The 23,268-nt window shown below is 56.2% G+C and overlaps 1 protein-coding gene across 16 annotated transcripts in view; it reads right to left on the bottom strand.

The window, feature by feature from the left end:
• Positions 1-23,268, bottom strand: part of COL13A1 (collagen type XIII alpha 1 chain) — a 148,076-nt gene that overhangs the window by 49,660 nt on the left and 75,148 nt on the right. For 5 of the 16 annotated variants that reach the window (XM_036264690.1, XM_036264695.1, XM_036264698.1 and 2 more), the window contains 11 exons: positions 22,598-22,624; positions 21,414-21,464; positions 15,598-15,633; positions 14,814-14,840; positions 13,956-13,982; positions 9,657-9,683; positions 9,535-9,561; positions 8,674-8,700; positions 5,684-5,749; positions 2,278-2,385; positions 263-289 (listed from right to left, as the gene is read on the bottom strand). In XM_036264690.1, coding sequence (XP_036120583.1) covers positions 263-289; positions 2,278-2,385; positions 5,684-5,749; positions 8,674-8,700; positions 9,535-9,561; positions 9,657-9,683; positions 13,956-13,982; positions 14,814-14,840; positions 15,598-15,633; positions 21,414-21,464; positions 22,598-22,624 — 450 coding nt within the window. Of the gene's footprint in view, positions 1-262; positions 290-2,277; positions 2,386-5,683; positions 5,750-6,881; positions 6,939-8,673; positions 8,701-9,534; positions 9,562-9,656; positions 9,684-13,955; positions 13,983-14,813; positions 14,841-15,597; positions 15,634-21,413; positions 21,551-22,597; positions 22,625-23,268 lie in introns of all 16 variants that reach the window. The other 11 variants (XM_036264704.1, XM_036264705.1, XM_036264701.1 and 8 more) reach the window with 6 other exon arrangements.

The raw sequence follows: 23,268 nt of genomic DNA, 5'->3' as shown, positions 1-23,268 counted from the left end.
ATCAACCCTGCTTCTGACTGGACCAGAGCTCCTTGGAAGTGGGACCACACCTTCCACAGGACTTGGTCGGCTGAGCACATACACGTTCGACCCTGTGGAACTCAATCAGTTCCCGTGGGTGGCATTCTGGAACCGCACCAAGCTTGATCCACCTCTCAGCTGAGCTCCTCGCAGCTCCTTAGTACCCTTCAGTACTGCCTGCCCCCCCCCCCCCCCGGGGAACTCTCCCACCCACTCAGCATGTCACCAGAAGGACGCTCACCTTCGGTCCAGGAGGCCCAGGAAAGCCCTGTGGAAGCAAGAGAAAGGTGAGTGGAGGTGGATTCCACGGGCGAACTGCTGAGGTGAGTCAAGTTTATAGTGGATGATGGGGGCCCAGTGGTGCTTGAGGAGCTGTAACGGGTTTTGGATGTGCTAGAGAACAGACCAGAGGATCCTGGGAGGGTGTCTGAAACCTGCTGAGGGCATGTGGGGACAACAGGCTCATGTCCCTCTCTGGAGCCATGTGGGCGCCGTGGGATCTCCGCTGTGCCTGCCCACTGCAAAATAGGTCAGTGGCATGATGCTAAATGGACAGTGTGGTTTGGTCCTGCTCCCCACCCGCCCACCTCCTAATTGGGACCCCTCCCTGGAAAGCCAACCTTGCCCAGCAGAGTCATGATTTTGCCTTTGGCTCTGCCAGCCTGCTGGGGAGCCCTCTGTCTCCTTCCCCCAGGGCACTGTGACCATGGCAGCCAGCAGAGGGGAGGTGGTGTGGGCCCAGGGCCTGTGGGAGCCCCGGGGAGAGGCGAGGGAAGGCTGTCTCCACCGCAGCGGTGGGAGTGGGTCTGGATGCAAACACGGGCGGAGAAAACCATGATGCCTGACTCTGGTCTGTTTCAACTGGTTGAAAAACACATTTTCTGGTGCTTTTTGTTTTTTCTCTATAAAAAAATCGAACAAAGAAAACAATCTGGCTTGGATTCAGTGAGTGGGAGCCCAGTGTGTTTGGGGGAGGGGAGCCAGCAAAGAAGTGAATTTTGAACACTTTTTTGGTTTTCTCAGCTTGGTTTTGTTCAAGCCCCTAAATTTCCTTTCCTTTCAGGTTTTCCGCTTCCCCATCTAGAAACTCATGAAAGTGAGACTAATCTCTTTCCTGAGGTCATGGGAAGAAATCATGGAAATATTTAAACTCTGTTGTGGGGGTCAAGCGGGGCAGGAGGGCCAAGGCACCCAGCAAGCTAGGTTTTCACACCACAGTGCCATCCTCCGACCAAGCTGGGTGCTGGTCAGCGGGACTGTCGCTCAAACTAGAGGGACCCCATAATGAGCTTCCGCACTGGCCGGTCCATGGACCAACTCTCCAGAACGTTAATGCTGGTGAAATATGGATATGGGAAAACAGGCAGTTTAAAACCTTTTCTTTGTCTATACTCCAAATTTTTCATAATGAATGTATGGTCTTTTAGTCCATAGAAAAGCAGATTTGTTTGTTTAGCCACATGGGAAAAACGTAATTAAATAGACTTTGTCCTTAACCCTGTCCTCTTAGAAACATATGACATTCGTCTTAGCTCTGGGTGGAGAACCCATTTTCTCCTAAGAAGTCCAGATGCCGGCTGAGTTCTCCTGCCCGGGTGCTTTCTTGCATTAAATTGAGCCGAGGAAGAGTTGGGCCTTGGCCAGGGCTTGGAAGTGGATGACTTGGTGGCCACTGGGCTTGAATTATCGCCTGTATGTGGCCTTGTCTGGAGGTAGGGTGCCTGTTGGCCTCCCTGAGCCAGTCCTCAGGCTTGGTACAGGGTCCCCTGCCGGCCAGGCATCCAGCTGGTGGCTTCGGAGTGTGAAACCTGCACACACCGGAAGAGGCATGTGGTTAGGGGTGCCCGCTGGTGGGGCAACCCTGTGCCATCTCCATCAGTACTCACTGCCTCAACTCAGGCTCTCCTCCTAAGCTCAGGGCTCAGGGACAGCCATCAGAGGTGGCCCTGGAAGTTCCTTTCCTCTCTGCTGAGCTGGGGACAGCCTGTTAGAGATTTCCTCCCTAGAAAGCAATGACTGGAGTGGAGGACATGGCCCCGGGAGGTGTGTTTGCAGAACCAGAGAGCAGCAGGTGAGTGTTGCAGGGATGGGCATCTCCTTGCGTGGGGCACCCCGTGCAATGGCCTTGTCAAGATGCCTTTGCCATTCGGCTGGGACACAGGTTCCCATTGGTTACGCAACATGTGCGTGCTTCCAGAGAATTCTTAGGACAAATCTTGGAGGAGGAGGCAGTGGAGAGAGGAAGGGGGTACTTACAGGTGGCCCCATCGGCCCTGGCAGTCCTGGATGCCCCAGAGGTCCACTCGGTCCAGGGGGGCCTGGTGGCCCTGGCGGGCCTTGAATACCGGCCTGGCCCTGTTCACCCTGAGGTTCGTGGAAACAAGTGTTAGAGAGAGTCCCCGGGGCCGCAGAGCGGTGCCCGCCCCAGTGCCATGCACCCGGTGAAGGCCCTGCATGGATTCTGGTGGGAGCGGTGGTGGCGTGATGGTGGTGCTGCTGCGGTGGTGACTACATGCAGGGACTGGTGGCAGCAAGGAGGTGGCCAAGACACTGGGCCCCCAAGAGGAGGGGCTTGCAGAGGACTTGCTGCAGAGCAGCTGGTTCCAGGGTGCGAGCCTGCTGCGGGCGGCAGAGGAATGAGTGAGGCGACCCCAGCTCGGAAGGTCTGCTCCCAGCCTGGTGGTCTGAGACCTGGGCCTGCCTCCACTCCCCCACCTCCTCTTTCTACACCCTGGCGCTCAGCCATCGAAGGAGAGCAGCGGTCCCTCCTTTCCTAACGCGGCGTTTTGCCATTTGTGATGATCTGGCCCAGAGCATCAAACAGATCCTTAGGTCAGAGGTCATAGAATTTTGTTTGGTTCACTAAACAACTGGGCAAGAGATTTTAAGTAAAAAATTTGGATTGGTAAATTCTGATGAAAATCGGGGAGCCCTGGCAACTAGGCCCACAGTTTTAGGGGCATCATGGACTGGATCGGGAAGTGGCGCCCCTTCAGGTGGGGCATGAGTTCTCCAGTCACATCAGGTTGGACGGAGGGCGTGGGGGGCAAGAGCATCACGTTGCCTCAGGAGGAGGAGAGAGCCTGGTCCATGTGACCCAGATCTGGGATTTGGGGGCCAGTCAGAGTTATCCTATCACCCCAATGCCATTGTGTTATTTTCTAAGTGAGCTCTCCAGGGACGATCTGGGCTCAGCTCTCATGACAACGGGCCCATCCCTGAGACAGACCAACACAGAACCGCCTGGCAGGTGTGAGCGCGCCAGCCTGGGATGCAAGGGGACACAGGCAGCCCGAGTTCCAGGCCAGCCCACCCTCTCAGGGTGATCTCAGCAAGCCTGTGACTCCTGCTTCCCTGCATGAAAAGGGAGCTGATGCTTCCTGCAAACTCTATCGAGGGAAGCGATGATTATAACAGCAGTGCACAACCTCAGAATTAATTAGAGCTGTATGACTTCGGCAGCACCTGCTTGAACCATCTCGTGGCTGGGACATCCTAGGGCAGAGGGCACCCAGCAGTGTTCCTTCGGGCTCCATCCCGCTGAGAAGCTGCGTGAGGGCTGTGAGTGTTCATGGTGGAGGAGGCAGGTGCTTAAGGGCTCACAAGTCCCATTTTACAGAAAATAGGCTCAGGGAAGTTGAGTTCTCTGACTAAGGTCACAGGAAGAATTCAGAGGGGAGCCAAGACCCCACCTCAGAATTCCAGACTATTCCTATTCATTCCAAATAGGTCCCCAGCAAAAATGGCTCACCATCCAACTGTCTACACTTTGGAAGTGACCTCCAACACCATCTGCTAAGCACATCATGTCTCCTATAAAGTTTCCTATTTCAACCAATATTAGACCTAGTATTTAAGTATTTTCCAGAGCCTGTAAAATCAATATTGGTTTATTGATAGGAAATGGACAAACCTCTTTATGTCCCACAATGGCTGACAGCATAAAAACCTTATTCTCCAGGCAGAAGCCACAGCAGGCAGAAGGGGGCTCCGATACTTTTCTCTCTACTTTGGAAACCAGGTCAAGACAGCACAGAAAGTTTTGGCTCACCCACCCCTTGCTCTGGAAAAGGGAAGCAGTAACATGCCTGGGCCCCTCTCAATTTCTTCATCGGTAAGGTGGGGATGATGGTGATGGCACCCCCACTGCCGGCCGGCTGGTGTGCGATTACATGAGATAATCCATGTGGAATTCTCACAGCAGCGCCTGGGACCAGCGAGGCCTCAACAACAGCAGCTCATGCAGCCGAGGCCAGGAAGTGGCCGCTGGGCGTGGAGGCGAACGGCTGCTCTGGGAGCCGGGACTTGGCTCTCCTGGAATGGGGTCTGGCACGGGTGGGGGTGGGTGACAGTGGGGTGGCCTGGTGCTTCTGTGCTGTCAGCAGGCCCCCCGAGTAGCTGTGCTTGGGGTAAGCGCTCAGAGCACATGGAGGCTCTCGAGGATTTGCCTGGTGTTATGGGATATGCAGGCTCAGGTAACACGAGCATCACGTGTCCCTCTGTATTTTTAGCTGTTAATTGGAGTGATTTTTTTTGGCCTTGTTCAATCAGGTGCCTGACATGCAGGTCCCTGGACTGCTGTCTCCTGAGTCAGGCCAGATGGTGGCTCTAGGCCATGCTGTCAGGCTTTCCGAGAGCATCTCAGAGCCCTGTCACTTCCAGCATCCCTGCGGCCCTGGGCGTGCTCCCTGCTCGTGTAAGGAAGGCTAGGGGCACGGGTGGCGGCCGCGGGCTGCCTGGCCTGCGGTCGAGCTGCAGTGCCTCAGCCTGACCCCTGGGTCTGCGGCTCTTGTGCTTTGTGACCTGGTCCTCTCCCGGCCTCCTTGGGTTAGTAGGGCAGGAAGAAGGAAGCAGTTGCTCACAATGATTACACCTGTTGGTTGTGGCTACATTCCCTCTGCAAATTCCCTCAGTCCTCAAACTCAGGTTACAAGTGATCAGATGCTGAACAATATGCATTTCTAAATATAAAGGGTAGAAGGCCAACTGAGACAGCCCCGGGCGGGGGTCTGAAGACCTGGCTGCCAGTTCCCATTCTTTCTCTTGTGTTTGTGTGACCGTGAGCACAAATTTACTTCTCTCTGAGCCTCCGTTTAATTATAGCACTCAAACTGTGTAGGAACTAGTCCAAGCGCTTTGCATACACAACAACCCTATGCAATAGGAACTGTCATTATCCTTATTTTACAAATGAGAAAGCGGGGGCACAGAGAGGTTAAGTAACTTGTCCAAATCACACAGCTAGTTAGAGGCAGAGAACCTGGGTGCGCTGTAATTTACTGTGTAACTTTGGACAACTTACTTAACGTCTCTGAGCCTTGATTTTCTCATCTGTGACATAAGGATGACCCTGCCTCATTGATAAAACTGTTGAGAGAATGAAATGACATCAAACCTGTGAAATGTGTAACACGGTGGCTGGTACCCAGTGCTGGCCGTCGGCTGGCAGTAGTAATGGGTAGTGGAAGGTGGGGATCTCCTGGGCCTGGGTGTTGTGTATTTCCAGGTCTATGGCATTCATGGGTCCATTTTTGTTTAACTTAGTTTAACCAAAGTAGAGTGAGGTGTTGTCTTTGTCTACCGCCCCAGCTGGCTTGTCAGGCCCAGAGACTTGCCGAGCCCCTGGGAGGCCACTGGAGTTTGGGCAAAGGGAAGGGTCTACCTGGAAGGTCCGCCTTTTTATGACTGGGGGTGGAGCCAGTCGTACTGAATTGAGAAGAGGCAGCAGCTGAGGAGAAAGATGAGTTGGAAGGCCAGAGGGCAAAGGCCAAAGGTCGCAGGTGTTCAGGAGGATGCCGAAAGTCACCAGGAAGGCAGGTCGGCCAAGAGGGATTGGAGGAGAGATAGAGAGAAGAGAGATTAGCGAGCACGAGGCACAGGGGGAAGGTGTGGAGGGATGCTCGAGGCTTGTGGGGTGCAGTGCTGAGCTTGCCCTTGGAGGGTACACCGTCCCTTGAAGGAGGAATGGCCCTTGGGGTGTTGGCCAGCAGCATCCCCCAACTGGGAGAGTGGTCCTCCTTGGCTGGGCCGGCCTCTGTGGCCACACGGGGCTGAAAAGGCCACCTGACACATGGCCCAACATTGCACCGCTGGCCCCACCCATTCCTGGTCCTGGACAAAGGCTGCTGGGCTGACAGCAGACGACTCAGAGGCTCTGGCCATGTAGGGAGCCACAGGGCCAGCTAAATTGGTACTTGGAGCCAGGCTAGTGTGTGGCGACTTCTGGGTTTCTTTTTTGGTTGAACGAGAAAGGCTGATGTCAGCGAATCTGGGGAGGTGGTCAAGGGCAGTGCCGAGCCAGGCCCCCTGGGCTGAGCCGGCTGAGGTTGTGGCCAGTGTGGGCACAAGATAAGTGCTACTGAGGTCTCGCCCTGGGGCGGGATGGCTTGGAAACAGAGGCTGGGCGAGGACGTCTCTGGCATGTTCAACCACTTGTTTGGGAGCGGTAACTTGCAATCACATTATTGAATGTGATTTTTATTTCTGGAAATTCTTGCTGCTTCCAATCTCTCTACCCATGCAGCTGAGCACCCCATGGCTCTAGGAAGTGGTCAGAACCCACGTCGAAACAAAGATGGCATATCATCAACTTCTTGTTTTTGAAAGTATTTTAACTCACACGAGGCCCCTGGGATGAATGTTAAGAACCAGAGGCTACCTGGGCTGAGATTGTGCCCACCTGGGGACTTGGGGGCCCAGTCATGGCCTTTCTAGGTCATTGCTGACTTCCTGGGCCACTGCTGCGCCCAGAGCCCCATCCCCTCCCACTTGGTGCCCGAGGATGTGCAATGTTGGGCTCTGCGTCCAGGGAGCCTCTCAGCAGAGCGGGGCCCAGACCTTCCAGAACAGAACCTACAAACCTTCAGGGCAATTATCTGGTTGGAGTGCAGAGCTGCTAGAGTGCTGCTCAGGTACTCCTGGTGGGACGGGGTGGGCGGTGAGACAGGGCAAAGGGGAAGAGTGAGTGCCGGAGCCAGACCAGCTCCCCCGCTCCCCATCCCTGGGGACTCCACCCCACCCGCCTCCCTCCCGCTCCTCCCCCACCCTCCCTGCAGGTGCTGCAACAGAGGCAGGGGCCAGCACGGATCTCTTGGCATCTTGTGGACCTGGAGGCCTGCCACCCCACCATGCTTGCAACCCCCTCAGAAAGCCAGTAGACCACTTGCCCTAGAAGCCCCCTGCTTTCCTACCCACTTCCAGAGAAACAGCAGGTGTCAGTTGCTCGGCCGTGCCCGCCAGCCGGGTCCCCAAACCCACTCTCACCCCTGCCTGACTTGTACCCCACACTGCCTCAGTCGTAATGCTGCACCCAGTGGCCAAGGTGCTTCTGGAGCCTTCTCTCCCTGCCCTCTCTCTCCTCTCCTCGTACGTTGGGCTTAGGGGCAGGGAGCCCCCTGCCCGCCTCATGCGTTCCCTCATGACACACCGCCCAGCCGCTGCAGTTGCGTTGCCTTTTGTGCTGGGGGAAGCTGTCTTTCTTTCAGGCAACATAACAATCCTGTGAGCCCATCGTTTCAAATAAACACAGCTGACCTTCTATTATTGTATCAGGATCAGGCTGGCCGGAATACCAGGGCCCCTGCGTCCCTGGAGCACATGCCACTGACAGGCTGGTCTGTCTACGCGGCTGCTGGCTTGGGTCCCCGGCCCGGGCCCAGCCCAGCCTTGGCCTCAACACCAAGGTGGCTCCTCATGTTCGAGGCTCCCCGAGTCTCTCTCTGGCCCAGGAACCCAGGGGTGGCGGTCTGATTGGCAGGACTCTGCTAGCAAGGGTCTCCTGCTGGCCCTCCGGGGCCTGGTGGGCTCGGAGCCTGGCTTGTGCTCATCTCCACCTTCTCGTGCCCCCGCCTGTTGTGTTTCTGGGCACAATGAGGCCCTGACAGGGGAATGGGCACCTAAAGATGCCTGCCCTCCCTACCTCTACTGCCGATCCACAAAACCAGGGCCATTTTCCAGGCCCCGGCTCACTGGGCCTCCCTCCCTGGTTGGAGAACGGCCTGTGGCTGCTGCGCTCTGCAGGTCCCATGGGACGGCAGCAGGCTCCGGGCTGCGCACCCTGGGCAGAGCCAGGAAAAGGCAGGAGCTGGTGGGGGCTGGGTAAGTGGGAGACCATCTTAGCCCTGAAATCCCTCACTCTGCTTGAAAAGTGTCCTCTGTTCTTCAAGAGGCAAAGCAGAGACTTCACCCTCGAACTGATACAATCTGCCCCCAGTTATCGCTACCACTGAGGCTGGGTCATCTGAAAAAACAGGACTAACCCAAAAGACCGTCTGATTCAGCCGGCGAGGCAGCCAGACAAGCAGTCACACAGCCTGGGGAGGGATGCAGACACACAGACGCGCCACACGGCCTCACAGAGGCGATGTGCAGAGGAGAGGCAGCTGGGAGACTCGCGGCCCAGACGCGCAGGGCAGAGTCACAGACGGGCGTGGGCGGTGAACTCGAGTGCTGGAGACCGGCTCCGCACGCACACGCACTGCCCGGAGGGCACACTCCCGGCCGGCACACACACCTCCCACGGCCCCACTCTGGCTGCTGACACCGAGGGCTGGATGCTCCTCTTCCCAAGCTCTGTAGGTGCTCGGGGCCCAGGGAGACAAGGCTGAGCAGGGGCTGTGCTCCAGGATGGCTTAGTTTTAGGGGTTCACTTACCCGGTGTGGGTATTCTCCACACTGACCCTGGGGAGAAAGGGAAGGAAAGGAGGGTGTTAGGCACTTGTTGCTGGCGTCCGTCGGGGGTACTCTCAGGACTGTGGACTCACCACGCATGCTCATCGCTCACTAGCCCCACTCTGGTCTGGACTGAGCTCTCTGAGGCAGGAGAACTAAATCCCCACCCTCCTGACTGGCAGCATGGAAGAAACCCCAGGCCTGCCTGGATGTGGCCCACGGAGCCCGAGGCAGGACCCCTCAGCATGTCCCACTTGCCATGACCACACGTGACAGTCAGGAGTTCTGCTCCAAGTCTGGCTGGAGGGATCTCCCAGAATGGCTGACCCTCTGGGTGGGTGCACCCAGTGACCCTGAGCAGGAGCCCCTGGATGGCAAGTTGTGGGCGACAAGGCCCTTGGAGACACCTTCTCCAAGTTGGAGGTGCCAGGAGGTGCCTGTTCTGTCTGCCTGGCGCAAGCCTAGCGGAATCTCCATCAGACATTCAGGGAGACAGAGAATGTACGGGGCCAGGAACGGGGCCAGGCTAGTGGTTTACTCACTGACACCTCAACATCCTAGAGGCTCATGGAGGTGGGTCAGGAGACGTGTGGGGGTGGCAGATGGGCGGGGCTGAGAAAGGTGCTGAGGAGGACCAGACTTCTGGGTGCCCAACCCTGACCCCCAGAACAGAACACGAGCCAGAGCGGTTCCCTGCTCTCTGACACGCAGCACCGCGGGGGCTCCCTGGTTCTGTTCATAAGAACTGAAGTCTGACAATAACCACTCTGGACCCCTCCCTACCTATGTTTTAAAATATGCCCACCTGAGATGAAAATTCTAGGAAACCTCCACTGAACTCACCTTTTCTCCCTTTTCTCCTTGAGGCCCCTGTAAAGAGATGGAAATGAGAGCGTCAGACACCAAAGCTACAAGCGCAGTGGCCCAAAGCCTCTCTGCTGGGGGCACGAGGGTGAGGTACCCACCGGCTGTCCTGTGGGACCCGTCAGGCCCTGTGGGGAGGAAACACACACAGGTCAGTGGGCGCACGGGAGGCCGGCAGGTCAGGGACACAGGTCTAGGTAGGGACTGTGCTCGAAGCTGGGCTTCCAGGTGCTCCGCAGAATGCCTGGAGTCCCCAAGGCTGGGCCCCACCACCCACGCCGGCTCTTCCTGGGCCGGGACGTTCCCGGGTCGTGCCCTGTACACCATGCCTCGGCTCCTCCATCTGTCAGCGGGCGTTACTAGTGCCTGTGCCCACGTGCACGGCTGGGAGGAAGGACAGAGGCCGTCCTTCGTTCACTCACTCCTTCACCCCCAGCACCTCACGGCCCAGCCAGGAAGGAGGCGGCAGTGACATGTCAGGTGGGCCCCGCCGCTGTGCACCTGCCTCACTCATGCCCATTGTCTCCTCATGGCTGCGCAGAAGCCTTTGGCAACACAGGAAGCAGGAAGTTGACGACTTAAGCCATGTCCTGGGCCCCTTGGAGGAACATGAGAGACCTTGGGGTTTCCTTCCAAGATGTCTTATCAAACGTACAGGGCTGAGAAGGGAGCCTGGGTTCAGGGTGGACCCATGTTCTCTGAGGACAGCATCCAGCTGGCTCTCAGGAGCCCGAGCTGAGGCCCGTGGGGAGGCCTCACGCCTGGCGTGGACGGAAGTGAGGGAGGACAAGCGCTTCCTGTTTTGAGGGTCCATTCTGAGGCTGCCTTTCAGTAAATGCCGAGCTCACACCCGCCCTGGCCCGAGAAAGGTGCTCACGTCAGCTCCGTCTTCCAGACGAGCTGAGGGAGACAAGGCTCAGCAAGGGGTGGCACTGGATGTGTGCCCGTTTGTCTGACGGTAAGGGTCCAGCTGTTTCCACTCTCCCACGCTCTCTGAACTGGGCTGGGCCTCGGGAGGCAGGGCTTGGGCTTCTAGACTTGGCTAGAGCCCCAGGCACTGCCCCGGCCACTGGGGCCTGAGGTCCTTCCAGCCACCATCCTGAGGGGGCCTGTGAGGACACACTGCTGAACCAGGTTCTTAGGGGCTGGGAGGACTCAGGATTCTCAGGACAATCCTTCTAGGTGGGAGATGAGCCTTCTCTTCCCCGACTGGCCAACTGGGAAAGTCCCAGGAGGTTCATAGGGGAGACAAGTAGCCTTTGGGACAATCCATTTGGCACCCTAGTCCGCGTGGCTGACTAAGTGCTTAGTATCAAGTTCAGCAGAATATGACGCACCTGGCAGGAACCAGACTGCAGGTGACCAAGTCGCCCTTTCTCAGGCCAGAGGGAGGAACTGGATGAGAGAGGGAAGGCCAGGGGCCAAGAAAGAAATAAAGGTTCGGGACTGCACAGACTTGCAGGAGTGAGTCCAGACATCCCAAATGGTGGCTTAGGGGGCAATTGTGGTCCTCAGAGGTATTTGGTTGATCCTACACAGTTTTATTTCATTTAATTGCCAGCATTTAAGAGCAAGGAGAACACACCAAAAACCTGGATTTCAAGTTTCTTTTAAATATTTCAAGGTTCAATAACACATGGCATCAATTAGCTGTAGCTGAAAAGCAGCTGCCCCTTTAAGGCAGGTCATGGACGAGGTGCTGGCTCAGGTGCTCGTGGCTTTCCTGCGTGCCTGGCACTGCTCTAGGCCCTCGGGTGAATGAGCTCTTCCCACCCGAGGACAGCCCTGCGAGTGACGGGATACGCTGTCGATTCAGTCTCGACTCTCATTTATGGCACTTGTGGGACTCGATCCTGTCTACACCTTACATCAAGCTCTCCAGGCTACTGTGAGGTGGGTGGACACAGGTAAGCATATGAGAGTGACCCCCAGCCCCCATGCTGGATGTCCAGCAGAGGGAAAACCATCTGGGGAGGAAGGTGAGTAGGAGACGGACAGATGATAAGCAGGCCAAGATAATTACGCCAGACAGAGTGTTGAATTAATAGCTCGGGCTCCTGTGCCAAGCCAAACAGGAGTCTAATAGCTCTGTGGCCTGTCGGATTTTGATGGATGACTATGAGGCAGATAGGGGATCTATCACACCCGTGTGGGCTCAGCAGAGATGGGACGGCTCCATCCTTCCCTTGAATTAGCTCTGATCCCTGAACAGACAGGTTAAGTGGGGTGGTGCAGAGGGACAGCAGGAAGAGGAGCCCCATAGAAGGGTCCTTTCCTTCAAGACAGAGGGCCCAGGCAGCAGAAAGAAGGTATGGTAAAGGGTAACATTTCACCACGTGTGTCTGAATCCAGCTCTGTTACTTAGGAGCTGGGTAGCCTTGGGCAATATACTCAACCACTCTGTGCCTTGAGCTCCCATTTTGTAGAGTGGAATAATAAATCAGTATGAGGATTACAGAACAGTGCTAATTGATTACCATCATCACTTCTTCTGGGGTGCCAAGACTATGGGTGCCAAGACGTCAGGCCACCAGGAAGGGGATGCCCCAAACTCCTGGCATCCAAACTCCTTGTGCCTCTACCACAATGATAACATGGAAGTTCATTTCTGCTTTGTCTCCATGACTTCAGGCACGTGAACAACATACTGAGGAACAGGGTGGGGGCAGTAAGAGATGCGCTTGCAGGGAACATGGCTGGGATGGAGAGGAGGGCTGGCTGGGGCCCCCGGATTAAATGCCTGCTCCCTCCCGCTACCTTTAGTGCCTCACCGCCCTTCTTCCGCTTCTGTGGACATTGAAAGGGCTTTCCTGCCTCAGAGCCTTTGCACAAGCTGTTCTCCCATGTCCTTCCCAATCCCTTTTCTCTTAGGTAAATCCTCATCCCTCAAGCCCCAGTCCAAGTCCCACCCTCAGGAACTCTGACCCTCAGCCTGGGTGAGGTGCTGCTATACTGAGGTTTCTCAGGGCAACTGCCCTTCCGTAGCACAGACTGTTAATTATGTCAGTGATTGTTTCAGTGTACGTCTCCCCCACAGGATGGCAAGGACCGTGCCTTCCTTACTCCTGTCTGTAGCCCTAGCACCTGGCCCAGTGCCCAGCACACTGTAGATACTCAATACAAATGTGCTAAAGAAAGGAAGGAGCCAGGGGACAGGGAAGGGGAGAGGGAAATAAGGGAGAGAAAGGCAATGAATGTGGAGGGAAGGGATTCGAGAATTGGTTTGGATCCTGTTTTGGACGCTCCTAGCTGTGCAACTTTAGGCAAATCACTTAGTCTCTCTGAGCTTCAACTTCCACAGCTGTCAAAGGGGCTCGGACCTGGAGCACAGGTCATGCTGAGGATTAAGTGAGATATGTGTACAGCACTTAGCTCCATGGCCACCACCCAGGAAACCCTCACTCAACGTTAGCCGAGTCTGAGTCCAGCAGACAGGCTGAGGTCCAAAGGGAGCTGAGTTGCCAGGGGTCTCATGGCAAGTTGGGGAGAGCTGGGGCTGAAGCCCGGGCCCCCCAGCTGGCATTCCTTCATCTTCTTTCCCATCTACAAGGTGGTCTGCCTCCCTCAGAAGGCAGGGTTCTGGCCTCCCATGCCCTGGCAGTGCCCCAGTCCTGGATGGGGAAGTCCTCACCTAGGGCTGACAGCAAGGACCAGCTTGAGCCCTCCAGCAGGCAGACAGGAGCCTGCCATGTTGCTCTCACCCCTGGCTCAAATCCCAGGCCTGCCCGCAGAAGCTGGCTGCTCACAGGGTAGACGTGACCAACCTGGAGGCAGGGCAGCTCCCCAGCCAGGGCTGGCCCATCAGCCCCTCTGAGAACTGGGCCTCCCCCAGAGTAGACAGCCCCTGCCAGGGGCAGACCTTGCCCTTCTGGAAGAAGTGGCCTGGGGGAGACAACGGAGAGGACATCCCTTTGAAAGGCTCTGCAGAGGCAGAAGGAGCTGGAGGAAGTGGGGCCTCCGTCGGCTTTTCCAAGGCTGCTTTGTGCCCAGTAGGGCAGGACCACCTGAAGTCCCGGGGCAGCCCGGAGCAGGGTGGGCGTGAGGAAACCTGGCCACGGAGGAAGCGCTGGGTGGGCTCCCTACGCCCCCAGTGTGAATGCTGAATGTGAGCTCATTCCCGAGGGAGCACTAGCCTCTAATCCGCGTGACACTGCCAAGCGTGGATACTCTCTGGAACCCCCTTTCCTAGTTTTCCACATGGAGAAGCCCCCCGCCCACTCTCCTCCCTTCGCTGATGTGCGGACTTGGGGGATGCGCTGCGCACAGCTGAGGAGTGACCATGGGGGCAGCTACTGCACTGTCCCGGTTGGTCCTGTTTGCCAGGCTGTGCTTGGCTGTGGCCCATGCGGACCAGACTGACCCCCACCCCTTGAGGGAAGACAGGGAAGCTGGGGTCTCACCATCTCTCCTTTTGGTCCGGGGTAGCCCTGGAGGGAGAAGAGCATGAGTTCCAGGCACACTGTTTGCAACACAGAAGTCCTCCGGCCCTGCGGCTCCTCCCTCCATCACCAGGTCCCGGGAGGTGAGTGGCATGGTCACCACGGCCACCTGCTGTGCTTAGCTCTGGCCTGCAGAGGGGAGGCCAGGCGGGCGGCCGGGCCCCTCCTGGGAGAGATGCCAGCTGCTCAGGGAGAGGGTGTGGGTGGCACAGGCTCAGCGCTCACCGCCTTCCATTGTGGGGGCGTCTCTGCGAGCAGTGGGAGGGGGAGCTCTCCCTCCCGTTCACGCCTCCCTGAGTGGGGAGGGGTCTTCTTTCCCCCATGGAATTCGTGTCTGGGGCCAAGTCAAAAGGATTGAAATGAACAGAGAGTTGTTCAGGATGGGGAAGCAGCCTCTCTAGGAACTTGGACATATGTGTGGGGTCTCACCCGGGATGGGAGACTCTGGGAGAATGGGAGGCGCAGGAGGCACCCTGGCGGTGCTGGGGAGCAACGGTGTGAGCGAGTGCCCAGGCCCCTTCCAGGAGCACCCCAGCATCAGCACATTCTAGGGTGTTGCTTGCTCCAGACGCTGAGGCTCATCTTGGTGGCTGTGGATTTGCGCCCGTGGAGGCCCACGGGGGTCAGGGGCAATCTAATCTAATGGCCCCTCTCCCTTCCCACTGGCAATGACTTTCTGCCTCAGGAACGTTCTGTCTTGGTCACTCTATCTAAAGCTTTTTCCAAGGAGTTGGGGTCTTGCAGAAGGTCTGAGAGACCCCAGGTGAGCGACCTGGACCAGACGCCGGGGAGGAGCCCAGCGCCCGAGTGTCTACTCACCGGTTTGCCGTCCAGCCCAATGGGACCCTGAAAGCAGAGAGGACAGATGTGAGGCCGAGCATTCCAGGTCTCCTGTCCAGGAGGCAGCCTGGGCTGGGGGTAAGACTCCCCCAGGTAGGGTCCGAGCCTCTGCCTGGCCACTTACTGGTTATGCGACCTTGGGAAAGCCAGCTTCCCATTCTAAAGTGGGGATGAGAATGACAGGCCTTCTACAAAGGGTCCCTGTGAGGAGGCCCCACACGAGGAGGACTCAGTGGGGCTGTCACCATTGCTGACAGGCCCCGGCCTCTCCCCAGGGGAGTGGACAGTGTGTTCCTAGGAGGTCAGGGCTGGCCAGCCCGAGGCCTGCGGAAAAGAATGAGCTGCTCCTCTGCTCCCATCACCCCAGGACCGTCTTGGGCTCCCAAGCAGGGGTCCCGGGACCCCCAGACAGCCACCTGGCTGCCTCCTCCAGGCAGAGCCCCTTTCAAAGGCAGAATGGAGGTTGCTTGTGTGCCACACTCCAGCGTCCTGCCGGCTCTCCCAGCCTGTGACCTCACTCACCTGCCCTGTCCTGCGTCCCTCCCTCTCCACACTCATTTCCCTGTCCCCCTGCACTGTGAGCCACGCACTGAGCCGTCTCCTCGCTGCTCCCCATGACAGGCTGTGGGAGAGGACCCTCGGTGGCTGGGGTTTGGACGGGCAAGAGCAGCCTCAGGGCTGGTTCTGCATGATGTTTACCGCCCCCCCCCCCCCAGGCCCAGGGGTCACTGGAGCCCAGCTAACCTCAGCCCTCCCCGCTTACCGGAAATCCGGGAAAACCTCGCGTGCCCGGCTGGCCCTGGAAGAGTGGAAAGGAGTGAGGACGGTGAAGAGATGAAACGGATCCTTAGTCCCCTGGTTCACCTTTGTCCCCAGAGGGGCCCGGTCTCCCTCCCACTCCTCTGTGACCATCCAGGGAAGTCACTCACCATCGTGAGCTGGCTGTGGGGGAGGATAAAGGTGGAAGTGGGACATAGGACATCTCCTCCCGGGCCTGGGGGTGGGGAGAGGGGCGCGGCCCCTGGGAGCTCCTCGCTGCTGTGGACACTGTCTCGGCACATAAACGTGATGCAGAGCGAGGACATCGGGACTCAGCCTGCAGCACACTGAATCCTGACCTGTGGTTTTCTAAGTCCCTTCTATTTACACAGCCATTACTCACGGCCACTTATCTAAGGATAGTTTGGATGTCAGTGGGTATTAGAACCTGACCTTCGAGATGTGAGTTTTCAGGCCAGACGAGGGGAGCTGGCTCACCTTCCTCTAAGCAAACCTCTCCTAGTTGGGCAATTTTGGATTCCCCCATGTTTGTGGGACACCAATCAATTCATGCCCACACTCCTGGAGGTGCAATTCAGGTTGGAGACTACAGCAGGTTCACTATGGCCAATAGTCAGGACAAAGGAGATGAGTCCAGGCCAGAAGCAGCATGAGGCTGTGCAGATCCAGCTGGGGAAGGCCGAGCAGGAGGTCGAGGGCACCGGAGAGCTAAGAGGCACCACTCTGCTCCTGAAGAGCTCACGCGTCCATCGTTCATGGTCATCCTCAACCTCACCTGCATCCGCCACTCCCTGTCCTTTCCTGCCTCGGCCTCCCAGCGGCTCCTTGCTCAGGCGCATGGGCTCGCCTGCCTTTCCCCAGGCACACACCTTTCTCATGCTTAGCTCTCAGCGTGGGGTGCCCCTCACTGCGGCGGCCACTCTCTTCCCAAGCTTGGGCCTTTGATTGCTGCCTCCACCAACAATGGCTGTGTGACTCCGAGCAAGGTGTCTGGCCTCTCTCTGCCTCGACGACCTCATCTACAGGGTGGGGACAGGCTCAGAGGGTCATTGAATTACATTCACCTATGTTTGTGAAGCCCTCTGAGATGGCAGCTGCCATCCTGGTTGTTGGGTCGAACTGAACCCAGGAGCACCGAAACACAAGGTTGCTGTTGAGTTCAATGTCTTAGGACTCAAGGAGGCTTGTCCTTGCCAAACAGTAGTTTCAGAATCAGACCCTATGCAGAGGAAGAGTTTTCTGGATCCATCTGCTGTGAACCTGAGACCTCTCCAGGCTGCTCTGGTCATCCCTGAAGCTGCGGACATGGGTGCCCGGAAGCCTCTGCTCAGGGGACATGCTGGTGGGATGTGGACTCCGACGTCAGAGTGGGTGCACTGGCCAGGTGGGGAGGATCTGCAGCCTCAGGGTGGGCTTGTGGCAGGCATCCAGAAGCATCCAGAAGGGCAAGAGGGAGGAGATGCCACGCATGTATCAGAAGGGCCCCGGGCCTCTCTCCTCTCAAAGATAAGTGATGCTAAGAATAGCACGGAGCAGAAACCGTGCAATGTAACCTCTGAAACCTCCCACTGTAAACTCTCGACTCCTCTGAATGCTGAGAGGCCTGAAGGAAAGGTCAGGAGGAGAGGGTTCCAAGAAGCATCTTCAAGTCCCACTCGGGCTAATGTTTACATGGTAGGGATGGATAATTACATGGTTTGCTAATTACAGAGCCTGCCCTGGTAGCAGGAGGCATCGCTCCAACCCAAAGCCAAATCCAGGGCTAACCAAGGCTTTTTTAGGCATCTTGGGAAGAATGCTGTCATTGACCAAGTGGAAACTGGAACTCTGCTTCCTGGAGAGTCAGGGCCCGGGCAAGGCACTTGGAGAGGCTTGGAACTGGATCTTAATTTACAACAAATTCTACGCTGAGGTTGCACATCTCTTCCGATGTTTATTGCTGGGCCCATTTATTTGTGAACAGCTTGTTTGTATTCTTTACCAATAGTTTCTACTAGGCTGTTTGTCTTTCTCCTATTGATTTGAGGACAGCTTTGTCAAGAGCAGTAACTGGTCATCGTAGGTGTTGCAAATAGTCTTTCCAATGGGCATTAGTCTTTTTTATGAAATATTTTGTGCCATATGGAAGTTTTACATTTATGTCTACAACTTATCAATCTTTTCCTGTGGCTTCTGGGTTTCATGGAGTGTTTTGAAGGACCTTCCCAAGTTAAAAATGATAAAATGTTTACTCATGCTTTGTCCTCGCATTTTAGGGTTCCATGTTTTACATCTAAGTATTTTATTCATTTGAGATTTATTCTGATATAACAAGTGGGGTAGAAAGTCATCTTTTTTTGTGTGTGTGTGTGTGTTTTGTAAGTGACTTGTCAGTTGTCCCAGCATCATTTCCTGAACAATCTATTTTTCTCTTTCTATTGTGAAGTCAAGCCTTTATCACCGAGCGATTTCCCAGATGCATTTGGCTTTATTTCTAGCCTCCCCATTCTGTTTCATGTGCTGGCATAGTTGCTCTGTTTTCGTGACATTTTGATGTCTAGTAGAACAACCAGTCCCCTCTTCACCGTTTCCCTTATTCTATTTTTCAGCTTTCCTGACATCCTCACATGCTTATTTTCCCAAATGAATTGAATATTATTTTGTTGGCCTCTCAACCCCATAAAAAATTTATTTAAATTAAGATCCTATTGTCCTGGACGGTTTCACTCAGTGGTTAGAGCATTGGCCCACAGACCAAAGAGTCGCAGGTTCGATTCTGGTCAAGGGCATGTACCTCGGTTGTGGTTCGGTCCCCGGCCCTGGTTGGGGTCGTGCGGGAGGCAACCAATTGACGTGTCTCTCTCACATCAATGTTTCTTTCTTTCTCTCTTGCTCTCTCCCACTCTATCTGAAGATAAGTGGCAAAATATCCTCAGGTGAGAAAAGATCATATTAAAGTTATAGATTATATATTTAAGATTAATTTTTGGATTAATACTATCTATTTCTAGAGAAGAACAAGGGAAATGAGCTTTACATTGCTCCCTGAAATCTCTCCCCTTAACTTGAGGACGGGGTGAAGAGGGAGCCATGTGTATCCCTGCTCTTGGGAAGTGGACCCTACATCTGTCTCCTCCTTCCTACCTTTCTCCTACCTGCAGCCTGTGCAGGATAAAGCAACATGGGCAGAGAGAATGTTCTGGTTGGAGAGAGTGACCAGAAACTCTCCCTTCTTCTCTACCTGACTCCTGAAAGAGGCTCAGTCGTGTATCTGCCCAGAGCCTGCCTCATTTTACCCCTCTTTTCAAGTCAATGCTGTCTTTCAAATAAGACTCTGTGCTGCTAAATGTTTAATTCCTGGCTGAGGTCGGGAGAGTGGAGAGCCCTGCTTTGCACAGGATTGGCCAATTTCTGTGGTGTAAATATTCCCACCGTGGCTGATTTCAAGCTGCCAATGTGATATCACTGAACAGAGTTGGGAGGGGTGTGATGACACTCCTGCGGGCTGGTGTGAGCCAGCTCAGTGTACCATGTCCTCCGAACTCCAGCAGCAAACCGAGGGCAACTCCCCTTGGACGTTACAAGGACAGCTCAAATTCATCATGTTCAGATTAAACTCACCTCTCCCAGCAAAATATGCTCCTGCCTCTAGGGATGGCACCCCCATCCACTCTGTTCTCAAGTCAGAAATATGGGATCATCCTGGACACCTTCTCCCTCAACCCCCATGTTTAGCACCACCATGTTTCATCAGTTCCACCAAAATATCGCACCAGTCCAGCACTCCCACCAGCCCCGTGACTGCTCCAGTCCAGGTCTTGATTACCCAGGTGCCTTCCAGCCAGGCCCCACCTGCAGCCTCTTCTAAACATTCTCCACACTGGAGCAGGGGGATCAGGAGACCTCTTCGAACTGAAAATCTGATTTGTCCTTCTTCAGCTGAACACAACCCAAGGGCTCTCCACTGCCCTCAGGAGAAAGTCCTGACCCCTGAACATTGTGTCCAGGTCCTTCATGATCGGATCCTTGCTCAGCTCACCAATCTCACTCTTGCTTTGCTTTGCAAAGAACTTCCCCATTTTCCAGTAGTTTCTAGGGAGCTCCCCTGCCTCAAGGACTCAGGACTCCTCCCAGCCTGGTAGCCGAGTAACCTCCGCTTAGCCTTGATCACAGTTGTTATCCCTTCCTCCCAGAAGCCTTTCCTGCCTGCCCTCGTCCCAAATCAGGCGCCTCCTCCATGTCCCCACAGCTCCCTAACCACCCCAGGCTGAGCAGTCCGGTTTTACGTGTAATCACTATGGGACTGCTGGTCTCTTTGCAAAGGGATGAGCAGGATGCAGTCAGTTTTTCTCGTCTACCCCACTACCTAGCAAGCAGGAGATGCCTCATAAATATTAACAGAGTAAATAAACCAAGAAACCTCAACATGTGTATCAAGCTGATGGGTGTCTCCAGGGGAACAGCAGCTTGCCCCACAGATGGAGCTGCTGACAGTAGAGGGTGGGGAAGCCTGTCTGACCTTCCCGGCTCCCAGCAGCCTGACTGGCTCCACCTTTCAGCTCTCGGCTCTCACCATCGCCCCTCGCTGGCTGCTTAACTCATCACAGCGCTGTCCCTTGGACTTAGCAATTCGCTCTCTGACCCCTTTCCTTTGACTTGTGTAGCCGAGATTCCTGCTTCCCATTGGCTCTCTCCGTTGAAGGCAGGAGAGTGGTCAGGTTGAGCTTCATCTGTCCACTGGGCTAGCCTCAGACTCCCAGAACCTGTTACCTGAATAGAAGGGACTGTTCCCCTCACCATCTCATTTCAAATAGGTCAAGAAAAGCACGCAGCAGAACACAGAGATGGTGGCCTGTTGCTGTGGTGGAAGCCCTGGATTCCAAGGAGCCTGGGTTCTAGTCCTGCCCCAGCCTCCACGTGTGGGACCCTGGGCAAGCCCCTTCCTCTCTCCAGACCTGTTTCCCCTTCTCTGAGGCCTGTGCTAGACAAATGCTGAAGTCCTTTTTACCCAGAAATTTGGTGATTTTTTTTATTTTATTTTAGAGCAAGAGGAACACACAGAGAGAAACATTGATGTGAGAGAGAAACATTGAGCAGTTGCCTCCTATACGTACCCTGGGGATTGAACCTGCAACCCAGGTATTTGCCCTGACCAGGAATTGAACCCACGGCCCTTTGGTGCATGGGACAATGCTCCATTCACCTGAGCCACAGTGGCCAGGGCACCATCTGGTGATGTTACTGAAGCCTTGTGGCTCAGGCGTCCTTTGAGAAAAACAGCCCGTCTCCCTTCCCATAGTCACAATACCTTCCCACATCCCACCCATGTCACCCTCTGGTCCTTAGGGAAACATATTTGAGTGGAATCATCTCTGATTCTCCCCAGCCCCCAGCCACTGGGTGGCGGGACTAAGACAGGATCCAGGCTAAACACAAGAGGAGCCTTTGAGGGTGCGGGGTGGATCGGGACTCCACTGGGCCCGGGAGAGGGTGTCGGATCAGGGAACCTGGAAACACGGCTGGTCCCCTGGAACTGGAGCAACCGCTCCAGACGGGAGTGGGCGCTTTCTCCACTCTGCCCGTAAACAGCAGGGCGGCCTCGGAGCTGCTGGCTTCACGGCTGGAGGGGAGCCCCCGCGAACCCTCCCGGGGGGCTGTAATTTAGGTATATTTAGCCAGTTAACATCAACAGCAGCCCCGAGGCCTGGCCTGGCCACCGCATCGCTTGTGTCTGCCACGCCCGGAGGCAACGCTTCCACTCCAAGCCCTTTTCATTAACTCAGCCCCCCTGCCCCCCCAAGAAAAGCAAAAACCACTTACAGGGGGGCCGCGGGGACCAATGATGGACATTCCGGCATCTCCTGGGGCCCCCTGTGGAAGAGAGAAAGAAGAGAGGGAGGGAGCAGGGGCAGGGCGGGAAGGGAAAGGGGTGGGAAGAGAAGAGTCAGAGGGAAGGGCTGGCAGGTGGGGAAGGAGGAGCAGGCCAGTGGGGTGCAGGCCACCCGAGGTGCAGGCCAGAGGGGCCAGAGAATGCGCAGGAAGAGGGAGGATGAGGGAGATGAGACCCAGACAGGGAAAGGATGAAGCGCCCAGGAAAGGCGGAGGAAGGCAGTGGGGACGCAGGAGGAATAAAGCAAGAGGAGATGTAGCGAAAGCATCAGATGTGGGGCCCAGGGAAAGAGGGCGGGGGCACCCCAGGCCGGGAAGCAGGGAGGAGAGGATTCAGAGCAGTGATGGGTGAGAGGGCAACACAGGGAGGGAGGAGGGAGGGGACACAGCTCAGCCATGGCTGCTCAGGCCGCAGTGGCCCCTCCCCACCGCCCTGCCCCAGCCCCACCCAAGTTTCAAACCCCAGGTCGTCTTCCCCACCCCCATCCCCAAACACCCAGGCGGCTGCGCACCCTGCAGCTGGTCCACAGCAGCCTGGCCCGTAGAGGGAGCTGCTGAGCAGAGGGAGGGACAAGACGCACCCTGAGCCTGCAGGCTGGAGCTGCCCGGAACTTCCTAGTCCTAGTTTCTGAGCCACTCAGAGGGGTTCTGTTTGGGCCAGAATTTGGTGGGGAGGGGCCACAGAGAGAGGATGAAGGGTGTATGAACAGAGATGGTGCGAGAGGTGATCTGACAGAGATGCTCTGACAGCAGGACCCAGACAGTGCTCTGCTGGGAGGAGAGCAGGGTGCTGGGGACTGCACTGGGGACTCTGGGAAGGGTGGCTGCCCAAGGCCTGGAATCAAGCTCCGAGGCTGCCTGGGCCACTGGCAGCCTCGGCAGGAGGGGAGACGCGCTCAGCCAGAGAGGCTGGGCCTTAGCCCAGAACCTCTAGACCCCTGCCTGAGGGCGTGGAAGCTGTTAGGACGGGGCCCTGGAGGCCGAGGGCGCAGCAGGCGGCTGCAGCTCTGGGGCCTGCGTGGCCGCAGGAGGGCCGGGCTGGGGCCTCTGAGCCTCAGGAGTCCACAGGCGGAAGCACAGCCCGGGGAAGGGCAGCGGGGAGAGTGTGGACTCACCTTCTCGCCTGGTTGGCCCTTTACTCCCTGGGGCAGCCACATGCAACACAGGGTGCAGGGAAGAGAGGGAGGGAGAGAAAAAAGAAAGGATGAGAGAGGCACGCACACAAGGTCTGTGTTAATGGCACAACAACGACCAAACCACAGAAATCGCCGTGAAATAAGAAACAAAACGAAACACAGATGCTGACACATGGCAGGCCCCGCATCCAACAAGCCAGCGTGAACATGGCAATTGCCTCCCCCAGGGCCTGCCCCAGCCACCCCACACAACTGAGACAGTGGCAGGGGTCTCAGAGGCCTCTCCAAGTGTGTGTGTGTGTGTGTGTGTGTGTGTGAGAGAGAGACAGAGACAGAGAGAGAGAGAGAGAGAGAGAGAGAGAGAGAGAACCCACCCGGGTCAGGAAACCTGCCCCAGCTGGGTGGCCATCTAAGGTGGGGGTGGGCACGGGAGGCTCTTCCAAGGACTGCATTGTAAGGCGCAATCTAGCTGGTGTGAAGGTCCAACTGAGCGCCAAGCACAATGGACACGCTGGGAGTCCTTAGGAGAGGTGTAGGAGGAACATGGAGGACAGATAGCAGGACACACACATCCGGGAGGATGGATCTGGGATGGAGAGGAAACTGGGTAACGGCCCAGGGTCCCTGTCACCATAGTGACCAGTGGATGG

The sequence above is a fragment of the Molossus molossus genome, unplaced genomic scaffold (assembly GCF_014108415.1).
Source record: "Molossus molossus isolate mMolMol1 unplaced genomic scaffold, mMolMol1.p scaffold_m16_p_17, whole genome shotgun sequence".
NCBI classification, from domain to species: Eukaryota; Metazoa; Chordata; class Mammalia; order Chiroptera; family Molossidae; genus Molossus; species Molossus molossus.
The sequence above is the reverse complement of the archived record's forward strand: the minus strand, read 5'-3'. Positions and strand labels throughout refer to the sequence as shown.